General features: G+C 40.2%; 1 protein-coding gene and 1 long non-coding RNA gene across 3 annotated transcripts in view; one reads left to right on the forward strand and one right to left on the reverse strand.

Moving 5' to 3' along the window:
• LOC107180729 overlaps positions 1-27,063 on the forward strand; it is a 30,721-nt gene that overhangs the window by 2,632 nt on the left and 1,026 nt on the right. The window contains exon 3 of one of the 2 annotated variants that reach the window (XR_001511488.1): positions 4,471-4,552. The exons of the other annotated variant lie outside the window; for it this stretch is intronic. This is a non-coding gene — a long non-coding RNA (uncharacterized LOC107180729). Of the gene's footprint in view, positions 1-4,470; positions 4,553-27,063 lie in introns of those variants that run through there. 2 annotated transcript variants of the gene reach the window in all.
• Positions 292-27,063, reverse strand: part of LOC102959444 (PZP alpha-2-macroglobulin like) — a 47,237-nt gene continuing 20,465 nt past the window's right edge. The window contains exons 14-36 of the mRNA XM_015542907.2: positions 23,970-24,112; positions 23,250-23,399; positions 19,165-19,329; positions 18,572-18,674; positions 14,762-14,897; positions 13,888-14,116; positions 12,873-12,999; positions 12,330-12,451; positions 11,594-11,645; positions 10,547-10,630; positions 10,089-10,265; positions 9,724-9,811; positions 8,462-8,618; positions 8,036-8,110; positions 7,441-7,621; positions 6,328-6,551; positions 4,559-4,777; positions 4,267-4,394; positions 3,169-3,259; positions 2,416-2,484; positions 1,560-1,662; positions 1,041-1,082; positions 292-479 (exon numbers count right to left, since the gene is read on the reverse strand). Of these exons, the coding sequence (XP_015398393.2) occupies positions 457-479; positions 1,041-1,082; positions 1,560-1,662; positions 2,416-2,484; positions 3,169-3,259; positions 4,267-4,394; positions 4,559-4,777; positions 6,328-6,551; positions 7,441-7,621; positions 8,036-8,110; positions 8,462-8,618; positions 9,724-9,811; positions 10,089-10,265; positions 10,547-10,630; positions 11,594-11,645; positions 12,330-12,451; positions 12,873-12,999; positions 13,888-14,116; positions 14,762-14,897; positions 18,572-18,674; positions 19,165-19,329; positions 23,250-23,399; positions 23,970-24,112 (2,888 nt within the window). The 3' untranslated portion in view covers positions 292-456. The remainder of the gene's footprint in view (positions 480-1,040; positions 1,083-1,559; positions 1,663-2,415; positions 2,485-3,168; positions 3,260-4,266; positions 4,395-4,558; positions 4,778-6,327; positions 6,552-7,440; positions 7,622-8,035; positions 8,111-8,461; positions 8,619-9,723; positions 9,812-10,088; positions 10,266-10,546; positions 10,631-11,593; positions 11,646-12,329; positions 12,452-12,872; positions 13,000-13,887; positions 14,117-14,761; positions 14,898-18,571; positions 18,675-19,164; positions 19,330-23,249; positions 23,400-23,969; positions 24,113-27,063) is intronic.

Consider the following 27,063-nt stretch of genomic DNA (forward strand, 5'->3'; position numbering starts at 1 on the left):
GCCCCAACTGATGGACTTTCTTAAGGACGAAGATAAACATTTCTTGCTTCCTCTCCAAAAATATTTATGCCTAACTAATCAATACTACTTACTTACCTCCGTCTAAACAAAGGCTTCCTAGACCAATGAATGAGTTTTTTCCCTAAGATTTCTCAGAACATAAACTATTTTCAGTTATTCTCTGTTCGACTTTATATGCAATAGCCACAGCTGAACTATCAGCAGATGTTACACATCTGTATTCTTCACATTATTTAAAACAACATAACATTTCATGTAAGCATGTAATTGATATTTGATAAATGAACGATTGAATAAATGATAGCTTGCCCAGAAACATATATTTATTCAACAAGCCTCTTTGATGTCTGTTTCACAGAGACAAACGACTCCATTTCTTCTCAACAGAAGTATAGGACAGGGAATCCAACAAAATATGGAGCCTAAATACGGTCTTCAAACATTGCCATGCTCTGCATCTATGGAGGGAAGAGAAACATAGGAAGGTGGTGGGGTTTCCTCAGGAACATTCCCTCGGCTGAGCCTGGGCTAGAACAGGGGTTGGCACACTTTTGCTATGAAAGGGCGTATGGTAAAGGGTATATTTTGGATGTTGCAGGCCATGTGGCTTATGTCATAACTATTCAACATATGAAAACAGCTGTAGAAAATAATGCAATGAGCGTGGCTCTGTTCCAATAAAAACTTCATTTACAAAAATAGATGTTGGGCTAGATTTGGCAGGAGAATTAAATAGTTGTCCCTTGGGCTGAAGGGGACGGATTAACTGTGATGTAAAATGTTGCCTGTCCGTGATAGCTATCCTACAAACAAACACGCAAACAAAACCTATTGACTTTACTGATAACGGTGTGGCTATCTGAAATTGGAGAGGCCACGGTTTTCTCTTTGTGTGAGAATGTGCCACGTGAACTGTCTTGGGTCTAGGAAAAGACTTGTAGAGAATTTTAAATTTAGAAGAAACTTTAGGGAGCATAGTTCATGCGGAATGAGGGTGGTCCTGGCGTGTGACCTCTTACCTATGCTGCAGGGGGCGATGTACTCAGCAATGGCAGACTCATCTGAAAGAATCGTTGGATGAAAGGAGACAAAAAACAAATCTATAAACAGGAGCCCATACTAAGTCTGTTCACTTTACTTTTGGAGACAAGTACACATCAGGATTGTCAAAACTCTACATAAATACACAAGTGTTGAACAGGATAGTTAAAATATCTATATTCAAACATTCACCTGTCATAAACTGCCTTTCCTCTTTACATTATCTTTTTATGTGGATTATGTTCCCTACGTCTCTAAAATATTTGAGAGCAGTGTCCAGATATTATCTTTCTTCTTAAATTTCTAAGTTTCTGACTCAGTAGATAGTGATGAATTTGTTCCACTAATAGTTGCTACAATATGTATCTTAGAGCAAAGAGACAAACAGATGTAGCACTGACCGAATGGACTAAAACCAGGATCTGTTGTAACAACGGATTCTATTTCTTGGCTCTGGGTTGAGACTTATTTAGTTGTTTCAGTTTCTTCTCACTTACCTGGCTCATAGTAATCATAGACTTTGACAATCGCTGGCTTGAGGTCCCTTACTGGGATATCTTGCAGAACCGTGAAGGAAAAGCTGAGTGTCTGATTTGTTACCTAAAAGGACAAGTGGGAGGAATGAAGAGTCTAGAAAGTGTCCTTCCTCTTCCTTGAGTAAATTATATTCTTTCTTTGCTCTCTGACCCTCATGCAATGGTGTCTTTTAGGTGAGCAAACATTTATGGGTGACAAGATGGATTTCACATGCAACTTTGGAAACACTTTACTGTGATCAAAATTCCCCAGATTTTCTCCTAAATAGCTGAGACAATCTACATTCTCTGGTAGGCTTATCTATGAGATTAACTCTCTGGGCCTGTGTGAGGGTTTGCCAAGATGCAGAGACTTGGCTTCGTAACATCTGTAATTATCAAGCTATTCTTTTTGTGTGACTGGATAAGACATTCCCTTTGCTTTATAGTCAGATTTGAAGATATTCATGAAGTCTACATTTTATTTTATCTTATAGAGGGATGTATCAGGATGTTTACACTATCATTAATCAACCACTATCGTACATTTATTCTTTGGGGGGAGGTCTTTGAAATAACAGACACAATAACCTTTTTGTTCATTGATGTTCTACTTGCAATTTCATAGACATATTCATTTTCCAATTTGAACATAATTAAAGGGAGCAGAACACTCCATGGGTCTAAAAGGAGACTTTTATTCTTTTAGAATAAACGAACGTTCTGGAAAGGTGCTACTAATTACTGCTTACCTCATATTACTTATTTTCTAATGAAGAGACCCACTTGAAAAGACCACCATGATGTATAGTCTCAGCCAAAATGTCAGAGCTCTTACCTGTTCCACATAAATGAGGACATGATTATTGCTGACTTCCGTCCTGCTCACATGACTAGATCTTTCGAGCTGAAGAAAATTAGAAAATTTAAAAAGTTAGCATATGAGAGAAGATTGTAGTCAGGGACAAATGTCCAAATGATGTCAAGGAGAGGATTCTTATAAGTCATTTTCATGATTAAATAGCCAGGGTACATTAAAGATATAAAACATGGGTGGCGGGGGGGCGGAAATCACATTTGGATACAGGCTTCAGTGTTATCATGTCTTGACCATGAAAAAATCATCTGGCTTTGTGTGATGAGAAGGAAGCCAGTATTTTCAGATCAGGATTTCCATCATGCTTCAATATCCAAATAACACATTAGACCCTCTGGCATCTTTAATGATTCTAATTCACATTGCTTCTGTCATTGCCAAATGTTTGAGAGCATATCAGCCAATCTGATACTTAATCAAAGTCTGTCTTTCTTGCATTGTTGTAGTAAAATACAGCTTTGAACCCATGTGCTTTAATTCCCTAACTAGACTGCGAATGGCTTAAGGACAGGGACTCCTCTTGGGTTTCTCTGGTATCACACAAGTCCCTCGGCTTAGAGACAAATAAACAATTATTGAATTTAATTTCCTGGGTTTGAGAAAAATATTTTGGGGGCAGGATGATAATGATAAGGCTTTGCTATTGGTAGGCTTCTAGTTTGAATATACAGAGCATCCTTTGTATGAAATTTACTAGGCTTAAAATTCACCTACCATTTTTATTGTTGGTTTCAAGGGGATAAAACCAGATATCATCTTCACATCGACAATCACCATATTGGAGACAGGACGGCTCCCTGTGTAACTATAGTGTCAAAGGGAAAAGGAGTAAGGGCTTTGTATGTGAAAGAAAGCCAGAGTCCCTCCTTCAAGACCTACCATAAACCTATCTTCTTGAAGTTTTCTGTGACATTATGACTCCTAGAAATCTGTGTTCCCCAGACATGTATGACACTGATGTTTGGAACCCTGAATGTATATCAGATCTACTGTTTACTAAAATCATAGATGTTTAAGCCCCAGTCCCAAACTATCAAATCCGAATCTTTGGGAATGGAGCTTAGTAGTTTGCATTTGTTAACACATGATAGTTTTTGGACACTTCATCTATATGTTTGTTATTTAGTAGGTATTACTTTAATATTTTTAATTAACTTGAATGTAGCATGTCTCCCAGAGAGGCTCCAAAGTGTTGTAAGATCGGATAGACTTTTATACTTTTATGCAAGTAAGATTTGTTTTACAATATCAATATCATTAATATTAGTTACATAGTATTCTATTGCTGCTATGTTTTCTTAGGGTTCCTATAAGTTTTTGATGGGTTATTATAGGGCAATTTCTATATCTTATATGCAATTTATACTTCTCTTTAATATTAGCATTTGCTATTTATCTGATTAGAAAAATAATAAAATAGAATATAATCATTCAGAAGAGGTAAAGAAGACTTTCTTCAACCTAAAGTACAAATCTTTGTGGAAAATAATTTACTCTTCAGTGATGCGTTGAACAAAAATTAGTGTAAAAGTAGGGAATTTTTAACATTCGAATAGTCCACACTTTTTATTTGACAGTTTAAGACCAGACTTTGCTTTTAAAGGCTTTGGAAGTATTACTGAAACTTTAAGACAAAAAAAGTTACTAAATAAAAGAATCACTTCATGGTGATAGAAGGCTAACTTCATTAGTAGATATAACAGCTTTAAATTATACCCACCTACTAGCATAGCTTCAAAATATATTATTAAATACTGATGGTTCCAAGTAGCTTTTAGACTCAGGATCGTATGATTCAGCCACAAGTCTTACCTGACACTCAGTGAGATCTGGAAGCTGGTGTGAGCTTTGGGTCCATCACAAGTTTGGGGTACAGTCTGCACTTTGAGAGTAAATGCGGAGTCCTCCTTCTCTGGAAGAATATTGTATTTCATGGATGCCTGTGGAACGGCAATGCACCATCAGTTTCTCTCTTTGCCTGGAACGCCTCACTTTTTCATCATTTCACTCCTCCAGATTTGCCCTTTCCATGTTCAGAAACGAGAGACCAGGACTCCTCTTTCATTCGGTAAGGTTAAAATTTCCAACATAACTTGAGTCTCACCTGAAGATACACACATCTGTCTCCAGTCACCGTTATGGCATATTCCCCAGGCAGCTCTGGCAATGAGACCTGATGCAGTAACAGGAAGTTGGTTTTGTCCACTTGGAAATTCGTGAAAAATGTCTGTGAATTCCGAATGGTCACCCGTGCAGCTTTCTCAGCCCTGGTGAATGTGGCTGCTCCATATCTGGACAAGGCATGGAGAGCCACCACCGTGTCCTGGAAGAGAGGAGTGGAGAACCCACCCCCAAAGAGTGAGTTTTTGGTAGCAGGGACTGCCCCCAAAGTCTGTGTGGGTTACCACAAGGGGATGATGGCTTTTTCCCCCTGAAGTATACATCTGCTAATTGTGTTTCCTTTTTCTCTGCCTTTCAGGCACCATCAAAGTTATGCTACAGTTTCCGCAAGTGAAATAAAAGATTTCTGATGCCAATTAGCCTGGCAATTTGTTTTCACTTGTATTAGGTTTGTCCTAAGGGACTATTCCCCTATGTCCAGAGATTACGGCCTACCCTTTCTCATCAATGGTGCTCCTGGCTATAGCTGTCCAAGATTGGGTCTAAAATTGACAAGTTAGGAAAAAGAGTGAATGGTGTTAATTTAGGTAGAAGAGTGACTGAAATTGGCTGCGAGTAGTGATATGAGACCATTGCACTTTCCCAAGTTTCTTTCCCACTTTTATATAGCGTATTTTCACTTCCCACACCTAATTTCTCTGAAAAATAAAAGTCCCACTATGTACATCCTAAATATTGAAAGAGCTTTGTAGGAGGGAAAACCCAGATTCCCTGGATATTTAACACAATCACTCATATCCTCAGTAAAATAGTTCCAGAATTGTGGTAGGAAAAAAAGAAAATTCCAAGAACTTCAGCTTTGAAAACAAAAATTGGTTTAAAGGGAGAACACATTTCTCAGGGCAGGCAGAAAGGCGTGGAGAGGCTGGCTAGAACTTCTCAATCATTCTGTGGAGATCAAAGTGAACTCTACTTGGTCACTTCCCTTTTATTTTCTTTTTAATTTTTAATGTTTATTTATTTTTGAAAGAGAGAGAGAGAGAGAGAATGAGCAGGGGAGAGGCAGAGAGAGAAGGGGACAGAGGATCCAAAGCAGGCCCTGTGCTGCTGACAGCAGAGAGCCTGATGTGGGGCTCGAACTCATGAACTGCAAGATCATGATCTGAGCTAAAGTCAGACACTCAACCTACTGAGCCATCCAGGTGCCTCGGTCACTTTCCTTTTAATCACACAATTTTCTGGTTCACCTTAGAGGATTTCTTGTTGGAAGAATCCTACAGGAGCCAAGGACACTGTGTCTTATCCAGTGGCGATTTTACCTTATCTCGACTGAGAGTAGGTGGGGTGCTATGGGCCATCTAGTGGGGAGAGGACACGGGTGCTGCTAAACATCTTTGGTGCCCAGGACAGCCCCTCACAACAGTGTTTATCTTTCCCAACATGTCAGGAGCACCGATATTCAAAAACCCTAGTCTAGAGTGTGGCCAGCGACCCATGTGTGTAAGCTTTAGAGAGGGCTGATGTTCATGGTCATTAGCCACATGGATAGGGTGTCAACACAGCACTTGGGAAAAGCGTTTTGGGGGAATGTCTCAGGTCTGTTTCCTTCAGATTCCCACTGTCCTCAAATATCCCTAAAGAACCCTCCCCATGATTTAATGGTCTCTTCTCTTTTCCTTGTAACTGTTCTGTTTTCAAGCTTCCCATCTGCCAAGTGAATCTGGAAGAGAAGACTATTTGGGAACCACAGACCTGGGTGGAGGAGAAGCCCCCGTGGGCATTCTGTTGCTTTAGGATCCAGCTCACGATGCCCGCGGCCGAAGTCAGGTCCTCGGAGGTCGGGCCGGGCTGGGCCGTGAGGTGAGTGAGGAGCACATAGGACGTCATCTCCACCTCAGCTGAGGGAGCCTGGGGCTGATAAAGAGGCCCCACTGGTGCCCTGGGTTTCTCAGGTCGCTCCCAGTGGACTGAGTTGCCTTAAGGGTAAGAAAAAGGATGATGATTCGCAGATGATACATGAAAACACATTTGTATCATGGGTAGCTGAAAATAATACAGGGATGGAGTACGGTCCTCTCTGCCACAAGCTCCACAAATTCCCTGAGTCACATTTCCATACTAAGCTTGGTTTAGTCCTGTGGGGCTAAGTTGAAGAATGTTGTTGGAGGACAAAGCACGGAACATCCTATTTTTATTAATTTTTTTAATGTTTATTTTTGAGAGAGAGAGAGAGAGAGGCAGAGAACGATGGAGACACCGAACCCAAAGCAGGCTCCAGGCTCTGAGCTGTCAGCACAGAGCCCGACGTGGGGCTTGAACTCACAAACTGTGAGATCATGTCCTGAGCTGAAGTCAGACGCTGAACCGACTGAGCCACCCAGGCACCCAAAAGAGTTCCCTTATTGCTTGAGATATTTCGTGGAAACTGGAGGATAAATTGGAATATAAAACCTACGCATTGATCCCAGAGGACTTTTTGTGATCATCTCTTTTGCAAATAGAGATAAAAACACTGTGAAAATGTTATTGCACTTCCCTGAGTATGGCTTTTTTGTTGTGCCTCTTTTCATTCGAGTATAATTTCATTCAAGCAGGCAGATACCATGGGAAATATATATAAATTAAAATATACATATATATGTCGCAGTGAGGAATAAACTTCCACAATTTACCTGCAGCACTGTCTACTACATGACACACTGTATAACGTATGACATTGCAGAGACGACATTTTTATGAGAGGTGCTCTGATTTCATAACACCTGAGTTGGATAAGGAGACTTGTTACTTTCAGCAGGAACACAATTCTCTTTTTGCAGTGTCAGGGGAAGAGGAGGGGGACATTTGTTGACCATTCGCTCTCACCTTCTTTCACAGCTTCCTCCCTAAGAGAGTCCAGTATTTCTCTCTTCTTGTCTTGGTTTCCCACTAGGGCAAAAGCGTAGGCCAACAACGCCTTGGTGTAGCTATGGCTCCCGTGGGTCCCCTCCTTTGCTGTGTTCCAGGCAGACTCCAGGCAGAAGAGGGCATTGCGAATAACCGGGTGCTGCAAAGACCAGGAGGTAATGATGTCAAGCTAGGGCAAGTCGCGGATGGAGCGGGCCCTGGGTTGGACATCGAGTGACAGATGTCATTCACGGCTGTTAGCCAGCCAGGTAGACAGCCGGATATCCACGATTTTGATGTTGAAAAAGTGTTTTAAATCTCTTAGCTTTATACTTAAGTCTTAAAAGAGTAAGTCTACAGAACCTGAGTGTTTAGGATGAGTTTTGTACATAGCCTGAGGGCGTTGCTAGGCAAGTATAAGTTCCCTTTGCTGGATTAACCACAGAGCTCTGCGAGCTGAGAAATGCCTCCACATTGAGCGAAGGGAACTTTGAGACTTGGCTTTTTGTAGGGCGTGTTCAGGCATCAGGGTTGTAGTTTTCATGGTAGGAAGTGGAATTGAGGTGAATCTTACAGTGGCAGGGAGAGGAATTTCCAGAAGAGCAATAGTGACATAGGCAGAGAGGGTCACTTCATCTTCTACTCCTCCCTGTGTAAAGAGGAAGAGAGAGAGAGAGAGAGAGAGAGAGAGAGAGAGAGAGAGAGAATTTTTATTAATCCTACTTTAAGATGTTAGTATATTCTTTTCTGCTGTTTCATGGAGATTCTCCTCAGTATCTGTCTCTATCAAGCAAATTAACAGCCTCATGCAAAGTACCATTTCTTTCTTCTCAGGTTTCACATCTTCAGGTTTAACATTCCTTCCCTGATGCCCTCTCACAAAATACTGCACTTCATCTTTGCAACCCCTCTGTGCCTTTTTTCCTCCCATCACCTTTGGAGGAATGTTAGCATGTGTGTATCATTGTGAGGTTCGGGACAAGTACTCAGAACACTTCACCTTAATGGCATTGTTGAGCAGAGACCCAGAGCTCCTGAAACAGCCGTCTTCCTTCTGCCTTTGGGAGAGCCAGCTGAGGGCTTGGGTGATGTGTGCTTCATCGATAAAGATGTAGGTTCGAGCCTGGGAAAAAGTCTTCAGTACAAAGGCTGTGAGCCTGAGGAGTCAATGAACTATCACTGAGAGTCTGGAGACTTTGTCTGTTAACGATACTCTTTTTGTTTCATCGCAACCTGTTGTCGAATGCATTACCAACTGGTCCTGACTTCCTAAAGCATTTCTGTGTCACTTCAGAGATTCAGGTGTCTCCTAGTGTTCTTGGGCAGTTGAGATATTTGCTCTCACATTCTGGACTTTCTGTATTTATTTCTTCTCACAGATTTCCATTTTTAAAGTTATTTATTTATTTTGAGAGACAGAGAGAGAGAGAGTGCTTGAGCAGGGGAGGGGCAGAGAGAGAGGGAGAGAGAGAATTCTAAGTGGGCTTGTGCTGACAGTTCTGTGCTGATGTGGGGCTTGAACTCACAAACCATGAGATCTTGACCTGAGCCGAAATCCAGAGTCGGATGTTTAACCGACTGAGCTACCCAGGCTCTTTTCACAGATTTCTTACCTCCTCTTATGCAGCTAATAGTCTAATGAACTGCTTTTAATGTCCTGCCTCAGTAAATATTTCACCTCGCCCAGCTTCTCCACCACTTTCTGGGTCATTGATTTCCTCTCGTTTTCTTTTGTGGTCTGACTTCTTCAAGATGGATGAATAGAAAAATAAATAGATGAGTGGATGGACAGACAGGTAGATAGATGGAGGGACAGATGGAAGATAGATGGATGGACTGACCACGATGGATGGATAAACAGAGAGACAGACAGACAGACAGAGAGAATCATTTAGTAGAAGTTAGTAAAGGACACTCAGTGAGGAATGGCCACGGTTTTTCTTGCCTGTCTCTAGTGTCTCTCAGTGCTAAGCAACAACTTAAGAGGGAAAAACCACAAACTTACAATGGTCTCTTAGCAACACGAGAAAGAAGAGACGCTTGGCATATTAGATATAAAAAAGAATCAAGTTCCAAGTGTTCTCATTTCTGCCACCTATTAGCCGTTTATACCAGAGACATTTATTTATCCATGTTGTATAGCATTTCCTCCTCTGTAAAATGAAGCGGCTCTCACTTCACAGGGTAGTTGTAAGAATTAAATAGGCTAACATATGTACATGCTGTGAGCTCATCGTTGAGACTCAGATTTTCTTCTCTTACCAAGTGTTGCCCTGGCTCCTGCCATATTGCTGTCCAAAGGGGCTGTAGGAACCATCCTGGTGTTTGTAGTTCAGCTGTCTCTGGTAACCTGGAATGAAAGGTTCAATTAGTTCAAGAAATATTACAGAAAGGCAAGCCACCCATACGTGCAGGTTGGTCAGAAGCCCCAGACATTGTACGGTCTCTTGTGCATAGGATCTGTCATGGTGATATGGATATGTCACAACACAACATCCTATCAAATGTTGGGAAAGTTGTCATTTCGCCCAAAATCACCATCATTAGCTTAATATCTGGTAATATGATTCAAGTTTAATCGGAAAAAATCTCATTAGAGTAACAAAGTAAACTCGTCTTTGTCTCACCACTGGTAAGATAGCCAAGGGCCTTGGACTTGATCTCTGCGGTCAACTGTTGGGTTTCATTCAGATAGTTCAAAACATAGATGTTCGGAGCAAATAGGGCCATGTTTTGTTCTCCACAGCCATAGGGCATCTGGAGGAGATTCTGTATATTTTGCATAGCAGAACCTAATATGTCACCTGGGGGATGTGAAAGATTAGGTGTCAGAGTAATTTCAGCTCGTAAGTAGCTCACACTATTAAAGACAAGTGATTTTCCTATTTAGTATAGATACTATCATTTAGGCAAGGGAAAAGTTCTATTTAGAGAGTGAGACTTCCAGAATCCCAATAGAAATAGATACTATCAATAAGTTGAGATTTCAAGCACAAACATAGATAGATAGATAGATAGATAGATGGAAAAAAATGTATTATGGCTGATCTTTTGTCTCAAGTTTTCTGGGTGCAAGTTGACTCACCCAAAACTGAAAAGGAGGCTCTGGCCGATTCTTTGACCACGTTAGGTGGGAGCTTCAGAGATAACTGCTCAGATATTTCAGTGCCTTTGGAAACAGACAACCCATATCAAAAGATGGCATCTCTTACCGCAATATGATGTAGTGGTTAGGAGGGGGTCAGAGCCACCCTGCTTGGATATGGTACCAGTCCTGCCACTTACTAGCTACAAACCTTGGACAAATTCCTTAACCTCTTCATCGTCTAACTTGCTCATATGATGATTTAAGGAAGAATGCATGCGAAACACGTGTGCGTTAGAACAGCCTCTGCAACATGTCGAATCTCAATACACGTGAGCAGTTATTATGGTTGTTATTATTATATTCAGCAGTAGTGTAATTATGTCTCCTTCAGGGACTCGGGGTCCAAGGGATAAGGACTGTGGCTTATGGTGAGATCACCTTTAATAGTCCAGCTCTTCTTGGTGCTGTATGACTACTAGAGTCCTTTCCCCTCTCACTTTGCTATGTTTTGTGTTGCCGTGCATAGTGGCTCTCTCAAAGGAGCCTGGGAACTGGTGAGGGTGTACAGTTCTTTGATTTAATGGTACAATTCTCTGCTTTTATTGTTCTCTGAGTTTATATTTTAAAATGGTCCTTCTCAAGTGACAAGAAAAGTGTCATACACACTATGACGTAGCGCTAATACGAATGTGGTAATGTAATTTGCAAGGTACAGGTGTTTCTTAGTGATATGACAAATTCCCGATGTAAAACGGGTTTTCTCTTTGCCATGAAAAACATTTTTTTTAGTAAGATGAGTACAAAGTGCCACATATTTCATCATCAACTATTTTAGGGAATATTATTGTCATTCAAACTTATCATGACTTTCCTCTCCTTCTACCTAAACTATGACACTCTAAGCTACTATGTCTTGACTGGTTCACGATCAGTCCCTGGGCTACGGAGGTAAAGGCTAAATGTGAACTGAGTTTGCACTGTAACTTGACATACATATCCCTGTGAGGCGTTATTCTCACTATGATTATGAAGACTGACTGTTACCTGAAGCACAGATCATAAAGTTGAAAGTCTTTTCTTGCTCAATACCTTCAGGCTGGAGTAAAAAAAAAAAAAAAAAGGAGAAAATGGATAAATATCCAGGTTTTTGAGGGACAACCGTAGATTCATTGCATTGAAGGCTGGAATTTACACTAAACAATCTTCACATCCCACTTATTATCAAATTACTATAAATCCATACAATTCGAAAAACCAGGGAGATCTGCAGAGGAGGAAAGGAGGGATAATAAGGAAAGAGAATCAAAGGTACAAGGGGTGAGAAATAAGTGAATCTTAGAAGAGAGGTAGAGATCAGGAAAAGAGAATAGTTCTAAATTAATCTATGAAAAAAGTATTTACAATAAGCTAACAAGGTTAGTTAGCAAAGTTTACTATAACACTTTTTTTTTTAATATTCTATTTTATTTTAGAGAGTGAGCAGGGGAGAGGGGCAGAGGAAGAGAGAGAGGAGAGTCTTAAGCGGGCTCCACATTGTGGAGCCTGACACGGGGCTCGATCTCATGGCCGTGAGATCACGACGTGAACGAAAATCAGGAGTCGGGTGCCTAACCGACTCCCATAAACTTTTAGGACAGGAAATTCTGTTAGTCTTCCCAGGGGCATTGTGTGAGTATGGTATAATTGCCCTTTATTATCTCAAGAATATGGCCATATTTTTTCATTGTTGTTATTGTTAGGGTCTCAGAAAAATATGTCAAAGTGGTCCGGACCGACCTACCTCCACCAACAGGGTTTTGATGACCGTGTCTTTTCTCCCCATCTCAGGGACCTCAGCAATCTCATTTCCACACAGTTCAAGGGACGGCACTGCCTCTGCACTCACCGAGAAGTTCACACTCCCTGGAACAGAAAAACGTAGAAAAACATGCACGTTCACCTTGAGAGCAGTCCACGCCATCCCTAATAGCTGAGAATGTGTGCTTGTCAAATGGTCTACCACTGAGCTATTATTATCCCCGGAAAATGACTCTGTGCTCTGTCATCATCTTGAAGGGCTGCCCTTTAACCTTACTGTTGGCCGGAAGTGGGAAATAAAGCTGAAAAAGACCCCAAGGCTAATGTCCACTGTGCCCAAGCCACAATGATCATGGGACCCAGGTGCAGTGGGAGTACTGGGAGGCCGCTGGGGGTAGAAATCAAAAGAAGCGACAAACTAACCTTACGGAATTATATTTGCGGAAAGCAGAAAGGAGAACGTGATGTACGTAGGATACCTGCCACGCTTGTTGATCGGAGAACGTTTTGGGGGAACGTCACTCACCCAGTGTTTTGGCAGTTATCGTCCAAGACAGGGTTTGCCTCTCATTTGCACAGATGCAATGAGATTCCTCTCCCTTTTCATTCTGGGATTGTAGGAAGGCTGGGGAAGCTTCCAGTTGCACACTGACCTATCATTTGCAAGCGAGGCATAGAAACAAATGGTCAGAATATGGAGAGACAATGAATGCACAGAACTGGGACCACATATGAGATGCTGCACTAGACTGGGACTTGGAGAAAAAAATTATGTCACGTAAGTCCACGCATGCTTTGAGGAGTTTAAGAATGGCAGTGATACAAAGCAAGAATGATTCCTTACTAGGAGGATCTGGCCTTTGCATTAGGGTGGATTGGAGAAATTTGCAGGTATAGCAACAGTGGAGGGGAGGGGAAAACCGCAATGGAAGATTGCCCATGGGAGCATTACCTACTGGTTCTACCCGTTGGTTCCTACCTCCCGTGTAGATTTTCTTCCTGACTTCTTTCTTCCCTTCTTCCCACTTCCCTCAACAAATATCACCTGTCTACTATATACAAGACAGAGCAAATTAAGAGCTTCCGGACCTTGAGGATATTGTGTTACAAAGGGGATAATCTATATACAAAACCGTGACGAAATTTACAAAGAAATACATGCTGTAGAAGTTACAAGCATATTGTGGGAGTTTAGAGATAAGAACTTGAAGGATGACACTCATGGAATTAAGAAAACTGACTTTTTTTCTGTCAGCATCAAGAATTTTCCTGGCAAAAAGCCTATCCTGTGTTAAAGGATTCGGCCAGATTCGGGCAATTTTCTTTTTAAAAGTATGTGGTTTGGAGATCCTGTACCTGTAGCCCAAAGGTCATTGTGTTATCTTCCTGATCAGGTTCTGCCCTGCTTAGCACTATTTATTTGCAGTTCTAGGGCAGAATTCCCAGTGTTATCCACAGTCTTGGGAACGGAATCGGGAGCTGACCGACCGAAGAAGTCTTTGATTCTATCCCCCGTTTCAATTCACCCTCATTTTCCTTACCCGGATGCATTTGGGAAGGTAGTTTAGGACAGTGGCCTTGAGCGTGAAGGTCTCTCCGCGGATCACAGAGTAGGGCATTGTGAGCTCCACAAAGAAGGGCTGGAAGGCGCGGAGGGAGGCGGGAAGAGAGAGACCAAGTCCAGTGTCATTGGACAGACAGAGGGCCCCTGCCTTCCATTCCGTGATGGTGTCAGGGACTGTTACTCCCACTTCAGCCACACCTGATGCGCTGGGGAGGATAGAAATGTGAAGAACAGAAAGTAAGCAGGTGAAACATCTTTTCTCAAGCGAGAATCAATATGTCCACACGAGTACACCAGATTATGTATCGGGAAACTGAGTTGGGAAAATAGAAGGTACTCAACGGTGCCTCTTTCCCTTATCAACATGTCTGTACCTTAAAAGAAAAATACTTGCATGTGATTCAGTTTGGTCCATAGATGTCCCTCACTGTTGTACAATCCCATAAACAAGCATATTTAAGAATCACGATCTAACAAACAGACCATTACATTTACGTAGCCTGATTTGTTTATGCGCGCGTTCCAGTCTTGTTTACGGAAGGCTCCCCCCATAGCATTAGGCAGTCTAGCATTTGGATATTTTTAGCACCCATGTCTCTTTTCTGGCAGTCTCAGGAACAGTTATTTCAGAATTGCTCATCTCTGAGAAAATTTTACCTATAAAGTAAAATATATTTTTATATTATATTTGAAACCTCTATAATAAAGGCATTTCCTTAGACCTATCCCGAAAGGATGAGAGGTTAAGATGATTATTTAGAATTTCTCAGAAAGGTTATCTTAGAGTTGAAAATGCTGGAGGATTCTCACTGGCTCACCCACAGCAAATGGAGGAGAGTGAAATTACTTACTCCACGGCCACCAACTCCCAGATCCAGGTCTCAGGGAAATAAGTCCGTACCGTTTCAGAGACTGGCTCTGGATTATTTATGGGCATTATATTATATGCGTCAAATTGAGGACTGTATGGACTCGCTGCCATTCCCACTGATAAAATAAAGGAAAATTACAATCTAGTTAAAGAAAAAGCATCCATTCATGGTGCATACATGAGAGTTAGAAGACCAAGTTTTCACTTTTCCTGCTCAGATGGTCTCCTAAGGGTTGTAGAACTTTGGAAATAACTTGTTGAGCCCTCATTCTTTGAGCAGACAGGAGTCTCTGTTAAAGGTAGAAATTCCCTGTACCCTAGAGATAGCATAATTTTGTATGAGTGGAGGCTCGTAGAGCAAGAGAACTTGGACATGCGTTTATAGTTTGTGAGAGATATAGTGGGTTTTCAAGGTCACAGAGTATTGTTTCCTCCATAAGAAGGACTGAGCAGAAAATGCAAAACTCTCTTCGGGCAACATGTGTTCAATTGTTTGAGTTACCAATGGGTGAATAGAATTTAATAACATCATTCTTTGCACTATAATGAAGCTTGTAAACTCATTGTTCTCTTGATAAGAAGGCTAGAGCATTAGATTTTCTTCTCTTTATGTCTTGGGAAGGAGAAATGAAAAATTCAAGATGCCATAGAAAGATGGTTCCATTTGCTACGACAGAGACAGAGAAATTATTTACAAAAGTGAGGGGATAGAGAACTAAACATGAAAGCTTTCTGATCCTTGTTGTGCCTGAGGTCATGCTTATAAATTGAGTTTGGCTTAGGTTCTCCATCCAAGCACCCCAGGTGATATTTCAGAATTGCCTTGTGAAATAATATTTATTAAAAAACAAAACAAAACATGGGGCACCTGGGTGGCTCTGTCAGTTGAGCGTCCGACTTCGGCTCAGGTCATGATCTCACCGTTTGTGAGTCTGAGCCCCACGTCGGGCTCTGTGCTGACAGCTCAGAGCCTGGAGCCTGCTTCGGATTCTGTGTCTCCCTTTCTCTCTGTTCCTTCCCTCTTTGTACTCTGTCTCTCTCTCAAAAATAAAGATTACAAAAAATTAAAAAAAGGCTTTAAAAAAATTAAAAAAATAAATTAAAAAAAAACATTTCCAGGTATTTTCCTTTGATATCTCTCTCAACTGTAAAAAAGCATCCACAGTAATTTCTTTAATTAATATCCTACAACTTCTTTCCTATAAGTCCTTCCACGTGGTAGCCATCTCTGTCTCTGACTTTGATTTCTCCCTGATGTTGCTCTATTGTCTCTGTTTTTACTCTTACATTGAATATGTAAATCTGTTATTGGTACTTAAATTTATCTAAATGGATGATGCATCTAAAGAAGCTATTTTCTCGTTTCTGCTACAGATGTCAAAGACCCTTCAACTTCTCCAGCTATTCTAGTCAACAAACAGTGGCTTAATGTGTTATTTTAACTCCATGTATTGGATGATGACTGTACCTTCCTTATTGTCTCATTCTCAAGGTCAACTTCAACTCTCTACTGATCCTTTCACAGTGTGTATGTTAAAATTCTATTCTTCCTCTGTCACAACTCATACACTCTACGTTAAATGCCTTTAGATTCATTTCCCAAGACGAAATGTTATTGTGGTCGTTATTATTATTATTCTGCTTCTTTTTCCCATCTGACTTCATCGAAATGTGTTGATCCCTGGACACGTTCACTTACGTTCTATTTCACTGCTGATCACAAAATACTTTCAACTGGATATTCTGTTCATGGTTGTGAAAGGGCCACTCAATTTAGCTTTGTAATTCTTGTATTCATTTTTGACCTTTGCTACTTTCAAACAAAAAAAGCATAAAAACTGAAAACTTAATTTTCTTCTAAATTCAGTATCTAGTGTGATCCTTATAAGAAACATATTAGATCACGTCACTCTCCACTTCTGAAAATCTTTCCATCTCATGCAGAGTAAAAAGTCAAATTCTTACAATGATCTACAAAGCCCTATACCATTTGGCCTCAATTATTCCACAAATTATTCTCTTTCCAACTGCACTTTATTCACTCTGTTCCAACCATGCTGGTTTCCTTACCCTTAGAACATTCCAGGCAAGCTCTCACCTTAAAGCCTTTGAGAGACAGAATAGTGTAGAGGTTAAAAAACATGGATCTGGAGTCAAACAGCCAGATCTGAATCTCCATCTCATCTCTTACTGGTTGTGGCATCCTAACGGCTTCAGTTACTTAACCTTTCTGGGTTCAGTTTTTCCATTTGAAAAGTGCTGAGAACCATAAAAAAGAAATGGATTGACTTATTTCACTTAGCATTATATTCTCTGGCTCCATCCATGTTGTTGCAAATGGCAAGATTTCATTTTTTTTTTTTTTTTAATGGATGAGTAGTACTCCTAAGGCAGTCAGAAACAGATAAATATCATACGATTTCTCTCATGTGTGGAACTTAAGAAAACAAGCAAGCAAAGGGGAAAAAAATAAGGGAGAGAGAGAGAAACCAAGAAACAGACTCTTAATTATAGAGAACAAACTGATGGTCACCAGGGAAGAGGGAGGAAAAGCAATGGGTTAAATAGGTGTTGGGGACTGACGGGTGCACTTGTTATGATGAGCACAGGGTGATGTACGGAAGTGTTGAATCACTAAATTCTACACCTGAAACTAGTATAACAATGTATGTTAGCTAAGTGGAATGAAAATAAAAATTTAAAAGAAAAAAAAGAAGAAATGGAAATTATGAGGTGACAGAAATTTTAATTAATGCTATAGTGTTAATCATTTTGTAATATATAAGTGCATCAGATAAACACATTGTATTCCTTAAAATTATTTAATGTTCTATATCAGTTATATCTCAATAAAGCCATCTGTCATGTTCACTGGGCACATAAAACCTCTGATTCGTAAATACAAAACTCAGAAGATGTTCATCTTCATTAACAATATACATCAAGAATATTTTGGAAGAAAAGACAGAATCATGGGAGAGAGAGAGAGGAAAAAGGTTTGGTTAATGGGCTGTAAGTATAAACAGATCTGGGGATTAAAACATGTATTTTAATGGGAAAGTGAAGGGTGTAGAAAGAGGCTGCTTCCTTTGATGTTTTATTTCGTTTTCTTTTGGCTTTGGATTAGGAGATATTTCTGCCATCTTCACATTATTTCTTTTCACCAGCAAGGCCTGTTCTCTTCCTTTCTATTCTTTAAGATATAGCATCTCTAAAAATGTCTCCTGATTCCGTAGTTAGAATTATTCTCTCCTTACATGGTAAACATTTTCCTTTCTTATAGTATAGTAGAATCTTGTGTTTCATCTGATTTTGTGCCCTGAAATATCTGATTCATGTAGGGGCTCCAGGGTGGTTCAGTCGGTTAAGTGGCTGACTCTTGATTTCAGCTCAGATCATGATCTCATGGTCAAGAGATCGACCCCTGCATCCGGCTCCATGATGAGAGTGGAGCCTGCTTAAGATTCTCTCTCTCTCTCTCTCTCTCTCTCTCTCTCTCTCTGTCTTTCTCCCTCTGCCCCTCCCCTGCTTGTGCTCTCTCTCTCTCAAAATAAATAAGATAAATAAAATAAAATAAAATAAAATATCGGGCTGATCTTTAACAAACTGGTCAGTTCTGTCTATGCCATTTACCAGCTAAATGATCTCAGCAAGAAACATCTGAATCTTAGTTTCTCTATGTATCAAATGGAGATAAGGCCACATTATCTATCTCGTTTTACATTTTTTTTTTTTTGGCAAAGTAATATCGTTGGATGCTATACAAAATTGAAAGCAACTTGCTATTTACCTCCATACATTGCTTGCCTTTCTGCTCCTGCAGGTGGTTGGATCACTGAACACGACCGTGGTTTTCGGATTTTAGAGTTGGTGAACACCTTTAATCCCATACCCTGTAAAAATGGTGACTCAATAGGTTTGTAAACTTGATTAGAATCCATGAAATATATTTTCCTTAGAAATTTCCCTATGTAACCCCGATAGCCTTAATGTTAGATTAATTCCCTAGGGATACACAGACTCAATAAAAGAGTGGTAAAATTATAATACTTTATGGCTTATCAAGATTTTATAATTTATGGCCTTTTGCAAATTAAATATAACTAAAATATTTCAATGAAATGGCAGAGGTTGGATCCAGCCCTGTCTCTGAGTTATCAACTGTTAGGCTAAACATTTTCTAAAACTATATATTTCTAAATTATATATATATATATATATATATGTATATTTATATATTTATATTTATAAATAAATATATAAAAATATATAAATGTGTATGTAAATATATATAAAACTATATATATAAAACTATATATATATAGTTTTACTAACATAAAAATGTTCATAAGCCGGTACATTAACAGGTAATAAGGATTTTACCTTTAGGAAGTCATACATATCTTCTTCATCATAACTTGCTAGGGGAATGTAGATGGCTCCTTTAACAATGATATAAGGATCGCTACAACTTGCATGTTCTTCTTCCTGCTGGTCCAGTTTGTCAGGGAAACCAGTAAGATCCTTCATCGTTAGCAGATTATATACCTGGAACAGAGGGGCGATCAAAGACAGAGCTCTTACCTGTTTTTCTTTTGAAATAGTCATTGAACTGAGAGAAATGTGATAAGAATCACCATCAGTCCTTTCTTGAGTACCTCGAAGTAGTCGGTCCCTTAGAGAGAAGTTAAAATTTTTGTTTGTTTATTTTTATCAGTGTTTTATGTTTGTAATTTATTTATTTTTGTGGTTCTATTGACATAAAACCTACCTGGGAAAATGTTTCCAAGGATTATACAACTTAAATTACCAAGGATTACTGAAAAATTCATTCTAGTGTTTAGAGGTAAAACTAGACCAAATAAAGAAAGATCTGAACTGTCTCTGTGTTTGATGAATAGTTAATCACCTGACAAATTTAGGGGCACCTGAGTGGCTCAGTTAAGTGCCTGACTCTTGATTTCAGCTCAGATCATGGTCTCACAGTTCATGAGTTTGAACCCTGTGTGGGGCTCTGTGCTGACACCATGGAGCCTGCTTGGGATTCTCTCTCCCTCTCAAAAATAAATAAATGAGCTGTAAAAAAAGGAAAGAAAAAAATACGCTAATTTAGGTAGGAATTACTGCAATCTGTTAAGCTTCTATTTCTATATAGCTTTGTTCTTGGATAGAAAAACCACATAGGTACATAGGTGAATATCACTGATATTCAACAGAACAATGTCTACACAATGGCAAGCTCAGGCCACCTTTTTTTTTTTTTTGAAGAAGGATGACTTAAATGAAAGAACCACGAATCCGTAGGGTGGAGCCAAGGGGCTTGGATATTTATTTCCTAGGCTGGAGTAAGAGTGAGTCCTAATCAAAGGGCTTTCAGCCTTTGGGTGGATCTCAGAACTGCCACGGACCAATACCTCCTATGTGCCTTTGTTTCCCCTTTTGAACAGGAGTATCAGTATGTCAGTTCCACCATTGTATGCTGAATGTGTGGAGGTAAACACCTTAAGTACACGCTAGGTCAAGGTCTTCATAGCTAGAGGAATTGTACTTGAGGAACAACGCCCAAGGAACATCAACTGTACCTGGGCCTAATTTGGGAATGAGACTTCTAGGGTCATAGGAGGAAAGTGAGTGTATTTTACATGTGGGAAGGTAATAGGTCACTGGGAGTCAGAGGGCAAACTGTGAACACAGCCTCCAAAATTGCCCCCAGTAATCTCTACCTCCTGGTATTTGTGTTCTTGTGTAGTTCCTCCCGTAATGAATAGGGCTGACATCTATAACTAATAACATTAAAAAAAAATTTTTTTTGATGTTATTTATTTTTGAAGGAGAGAGAGTGACAGAGCGTGAGGGGGGAGAGGCAGGGAGAGAGGGAGACACAGAATCCGAATCAGGCTCTGGGCTCCGAGCTGTCAGCACAGAGCCTGACGCGGGGCTTGAACCCGTAAACCACGAGATCATGACCTGAGCCGAAGTCGGAGGCTTAAGCGGCTGAGCCACCCAGGGGTCCTTATAACTAATAACATTTTGTGGAAGCGATAGTGTGTAAATGCCAAGGCCATGTTATAAAATATATTGCAGCCTTAGCTGCTGTCTCTTGGATCACTTGCTTTAGAGGAAATCACCTGCCATGTGCTGAGAGGACACTCAGGTAACCCCAAGGACACTCAGTCAGTGTGGTGAGGAACAACTGTATGAGCAACACATCTTGGAAGTAGACTTCCAACCTCAGCCAAGCCCTAGTAACATGTTGCCATGTTGACGAACAGGTGCGATCACAAGCCAGTCACTTAGCCCAGATAAGTCCCTTCTGGATTCCTAATCCACAGAAAGTGCGAATGACAATACATGTTTATTGTTTAACACCAACACAGTTGGGGAGCATCATTATGAAGCACTTGATAACTAACCACAAACACTCTCTAAACTTCTTTACCTATTTACTTTGTTCTTGAGTAGGAGAACCAAATGGTCGCATAAGTGAGCATGCTCCATCTGTTTTGGATGAACGAATATTTTCCAGGCTATTGTCAAAGCAAGTGACGTAAAGACAACTGTAAGAGCCCAAGTCTCCAATTATGTTCATACTCCTTTTTTTTATCTCTATAATGTTGAAAGCTGTGTTATGCAATTGAATCGACTGTTAAATTTATAGAACTAAACAAAATAGGATAAACACAAAAATATTGAAAAGTAGACTAAACTTGTTCAATACAAGCTGAGCTGAAAAACAGCTCAGAATAGACTACGCAAATACAGAGTGTAAAAAAGAAAAAAAAAAAGGCATTTCTCCAAAGAAGGCACCTAGAGAGAATAAGTCCCTTTTTTTCAGGTTAACTTCATCATGCCATCTTCTAATTCAAATAGAAAACTGTAGTAAGAGAAATCTGTCTTTTTCTCTAATAATTATGATGCTATGAGGAGATATTTTGACCTGTTAATACAAGGCTAAGGTTGAAAAAAATTTTTATGATACCCTTTTTTCCGAAGAATGTTAATTTTGATGATTAGAAACAAGACAGTGATTCTTGATATAGTTATCCCACAGTTTTAAAATTTAATACCTACAAATGAATTTTGAGAAGTAGAAACCAGAAGAAAACCAAAAGAAACTTCAATATTACTGATTTATCCTCCAGTATTGCCAAATAATAATAAGTCCCAGGTAGGCAAGTTAATGAGTTAATCTATTTAAACATTCATGCATAAGGCAATTAAGGTTATAAAATTCACCACTGATAACTTTTTGACAATGATCAAATTCCAGTAACATGTCATTTTTCTTGCATCATGCTGAGCATTTTCGAAAGATGAGTAATCTAGTGTTTTTATTTATTTATTTTTTTAATGTTAATTTATTTTGAGAGAGAGAGACAGATTGCAAGTAAGGGAAGGGCAGAGAGAGAGGGGGGACACAGAATCCGAAGCAGGCTCCAGGCTCTGAGCTGTGAGCACGGAGCCCAATGTGGGGCTTGAACTCAGGAACCATGAGATCATGACCTGAGCCAAAGTTGGATGCTCAACTGCCTGAGCCACCCAGGTGCCCCCAGTAATCTAGTTTTAAATAGGTTAGAAAAGCGGTTTCTGAATTTTCCTCTACTTCTGATAGTTTTCAAAAACCGCATGTTTGAAAGTATTTTCACCTGATGCTAATTACTGACCATATTTTCCCTTTTTATTTTTTGGAGTCACATGCAATTTCTTATTATCGTCCCTCTAAAACGACACCTCTGTAAGGGACAAAGACTGTGATTGTTTACTGCGATTTCCCCAGCTCCTAAAACAGACCTAGCACATAGTAGGCCTGCAAGCTGGTGATAATGATGATGACGACAATGATAGCAATCAAAACCAATGTGATACCCCCAATATCACCACTATTAATTAATACACTTCTAGGGAAAAAAAAGAAGGACCTTAAAATTTTAGGTAGTCTGGGGCTCATCCTTGCTGACAAAGCTGGAGTAGGTCACTTTTTTCTGAATTGAAAATAACTTGCGAATCACTTATTACCATTTTCACAGATCGGAAGCACTCTAGAGAGATAAATAGATCTGCTGGGAGGTAAATGGCTTAGGCTTGCAAATATCAATTTTGTCTAAAAAGCTTACTGCATTGACCAAAAATGGCTTATTTATTTTTATTTTTTTTAATGTTTTTTATTGATTTTTGAGAGAGAGAGAGAGAGACAGAGCATGAGCAGGGGAGAGGCAGAGAGAGAGAGGGAGACACAGAATCCGAAGCCGGCTCCAGGCTCTGAGCCGTCAGCCCGGAGCCCGACGTGGGGCTCGAACCCGTAAACCTGACCTGGGCTGAAGTCGGACGCTTAAACGACTGAGCCACCCGGGTGCCCCATCATAGTTTACTCTTAAGAGGGGCTTCTCCTCCCCCTCCCCCCCCCCCCCCAACCCTCCTGTGGTCCCTTACGCGGCCCTTCCTGACCCACGAGGCTGCTGGGAACTCACCGAGGCCGGGGACAGCTCAGCCTCGGGCCTCGCCAGCGGCACGCTTTGGTCCACAGCACGGAGGGCGCAGAGGGACTGAGGAGAAGCTGAGACTCGCAGATGCACATGTGAGGCCGGGAGACTCTGTGTTGGACGGAAGCTCAAGTCCACCTGTGAGAGCAGAGGGAAAAGTCAGTCAGTGCTTCCTCGACCTTTGGGACCCTGCCGTCACCCACATTTCCCGAGTCATCTTTACATTAAAGTCAGGAACCTATTTTCCCAAGTTCCCTTTGCTGTTGAAAAGGTTCCTTCAATGGCTCAGTCTTTTCCTAAAGGGACAACTGGTAGCTCATAAGGGATACGTAGCTTGTTTGATATTTAGAGGCCCGTCTTTACCTCTGACCCATTATAAGGCGGTTCTAGGTATTTCTGTCTGTCCTTAAGGTTTTTGGAATGTTGGAATCTTAGCATGTTACATACCTCACGCAATTGAATTAGTGGACAGGGCGCCACGGACACAAGGTTGGACTATGTTTTAGCTATGTGGTAGCAATTTGGTAGCATTTTGGCATAATTGACAAATTATTGTACTAGGTGCCTGGAGGTTTCGCTCTGCCGTTAACTGGCTGGGATCCTGTGTGCAACTAATTTCATTTTCTGGGCTCAGTTTTCTCTGAGGCAAACGGAGGATGCCTATAGTTCCATTTCTTGGTGTTGTCACTTCATGCCGAAGACACTCACCTTGTTGGCTAGACAGTTTTCGATCTCAAAACTCTCGGAATCTCCAATAGCTTCTCCGTCCGGTAAAATAGTAAAGATGAACAATCGGACGATGGGAGCAACGTCCGACTCCACAGGGAAGGATAAGGAAAAGCTGCCTGTCCCTGGGACGTGGAGAGAATGAGACAAGATGGTCATGGGTCAGAGCACTAGTGTTAGATCTTACCCAGTTTAGACCTGTGCCTACTCCTTCAATGGCGTAGTCTCTTTAACGCCATTCTAATTATCTGGTGAAATTAACAGGCTGTTTTTCCCCTTTGCAACGTCAACTGTGGAATAAGTGAAAGTCCCTTACACTCATGTCTGTGTCTGATTTTCCACTTAACTAGGGCTGGAAGCAACTTAAGTTAGAGTAGCTCTACGTTTTTCTACATATATATGTGTACAAAGAATATTTCATAAAGGCTGCTGGGCTCAATCAAAAATGATAGAATAAGGGAGGTGCCAGGGTGGCTCCGTGGGTTAAGTGTCTGACTCTTGATTTCAGCTCACCTCACGATCTCACAGTTGGCGAGATTGGGCCCCACGTCACCCTGTGCCAACAGCATGGAGATTGTTTGGGATTCTGTCTCCCTCTCTCTCTGCCCCTCCCCTGCTTGCACTCTCTCTTTCTCTCTCTCTCTCCCTAAATAAGTAAATAAACATTCAAAAAAATTTTTAAAACTTTACAATAAGCAATTTATTATATATGTTATATATGAGTATCTATATCATATATTTACATGATGAATGGAAACCATTCCTTTTAGAAACCATTTCAGGCCAGAGGTGATTCTCAGAGTTAAAATTTGTAAGATATAATCAGAGGGCTTACTTTTTTTCCAAATACATGTCTTCTTTATTGTGGTAAAAAACACACATAACATAAAATTCACCATGTTAACCATTTTATTTTCTTAAAAAAATTTTTTTTAATGTTTATTTTTGAGAGAGAGACAGAGTGTGAGCGGGGGAGGGGCAGAGAGAGAGAGAGGGAGACACAGAATCTGAGGCAGGCTCCAGGCTCTGTGCTGTCAGCACAGGGCCCAACACAGGGCTCAAACTCATGAACTGCGAGATCATGAGCTGAGCAGAAGTCAGATGCTCAACAGACTGAGCCACCCAGGCTCCCCAGCCATGTTAAACCATTTTAAAGTGTACAGTTCAGTCGTATTAAGGATATTCACTTTGTTGTGAAACAAATCTCCAGAACTTTCTCATGTTGGAAATCTGAAATGCGATGTCCATTTGACCACTCACTTCCCCCCTTCCCTCAGTCCTTTGGAATGGCCAAGGCAGTGTCATGGCATTCGTATTATTGTCTCATTGGAGGGATCAAGTTTTAACTTAGATCCCTAAAAAGGAAAGTTTTGCTGTGAAAAGAGGGTGATTTCAACCCTTGTATTGCTGTGTCTGGAGTGAACCATGGTAGGTAAAAGTAGGTTGAAGTATCACAAAAACAGAAAAAAAAATTATGGCAGATTTTTTTTCCCCCAGGGAATACTGGAAAGAAAGTAACCTTTAAGTAATGAATTTTGTGAAGGCTTGGTCACTGAACATCTGAATTCTGCACTTAAAAGAGACTCAGACATTGTTCTGAAATTAGTTATTTGCACCTTGATATCAAAACTGCAGAATAGTATAAGAAAAGAATGATATGAGTAAGTTAAATGTAAGCAATGAAAAAGGTTGAATTTAGACAAACTCTGAACAAAGTTGGTTCTTTTATCTACTAGAGTCAAGGATTTGCAGTATGTCTTTATGAAGAACAAATTGATAATTAATAACATAACAATGTGTGGTTAAAATAGTGTTATTATAAATACTTGTGAATTCACTTGGTTATATAAAGAAATTCCTTTCAATTATTGGCGGAATTAATTTCATTACATTTTTGTGATACCTTCATGGAGTAAATAATTAATAAACTCTCTACTACTATGTAGAGAGTCTTCCTTTTCTGAATGATGCACGAATTAAAATGTCAAGAAAGGAAAAAAATCAGATCAGCACATAATGTTTTCAGGCCGTCATCTATTTCTATAAATGGTTACACACTGCAGTCTTAGAAAATAGAAAATAGAAAAGCAGGCAACAAAATGCATGGAAGGCAAATAATGCACACCGTGGGGTCCATTCTGTACATCAAAGTATCCCTATATAAATATTGGGATAAATGATATTCAAAGCTGGCAGCACTCTTTAATGTTTAATTCAATTTTTTAAAAAATGTTTATTTATTTTGAGAGAAAGAGTGTGAGCAAAGGAGGGGCAGAGAGGGAGAGAGAGAGAACCCCAAGTAGCCTGTTAGCTCAGAACCCGATGGGGGGGGAGGGGCTTGATCTCACAAACCGTGAGATCACTACCTGAGCTGAAGTCACGAGTCCCTCGTTTAACTGACTGAGCCACCCAGGTGCCCCCTAAATAATTTTTAATTAGTGAGAGTGCTAATTAGTAACTTCTTTTAAATTAAACCTTCTCCAATATTGTTTCAATATGGAAAAATAAAAATATAATTGATGTCTTATTTTTCCAGCGTGATAGGGGAGGAAACTATTAAGAAAATCATAATTTCAAGCATCGTTACGTTTAGCTCTGGGGTGCAGTGGAGTTTGGTGAAATATTTGCCTTAATTCTAGTTAATTATGAGCATGCTCATGGGCTCTTTTCTCGGTGATTTAAATCTTGACATGATTTGATTAGAATGGAAAATAATCCTGGTTTCCTTTCCCACAACTTATTAATGAAGTGCACTCAGATTCACGTGTGAGGTTCCCAAGTTCATGCTGGCAGCACTGTATGCATTCTCATTAAGTGCTGAAGGGAGTGAGCCTTCCCAGAGACAAGAGAGCCTAGCCCAGAGTCTGGCACATCAGGGAAAAAAAAAAATTCTCCATGATACCTAACTCTCTCCTCTGCAATACTAAGGTTAAAGATGGCCAATACACGTTTATTGTTAGGGTTAAAAAACAGAAGGAAGCTTCGATTTTCTGAATTTTGGAATTTAAGTATCAGCTGGAAGAGACAGACTGGGAGAAAAAAAGTGTGACTCAAGCAGAATGCCTGACACATAGTA

The sequence above is a fragment of the Panthera tigris genome, chromosome B4, assembly GCF_018350195.1.
Source record: "Panthera tigris isolate Pti1 chromosome B4, P.tigris_Pti1_mat1.1, whole genome shotgun sequence".
In the NCBI taxonomy this organism is placed as follows: domain Eukaryota; kingdom Metazoa; phylum Chordata; class Mammalia; order Carnivora; family Felidae; genus Panthera; species Panthera tigris.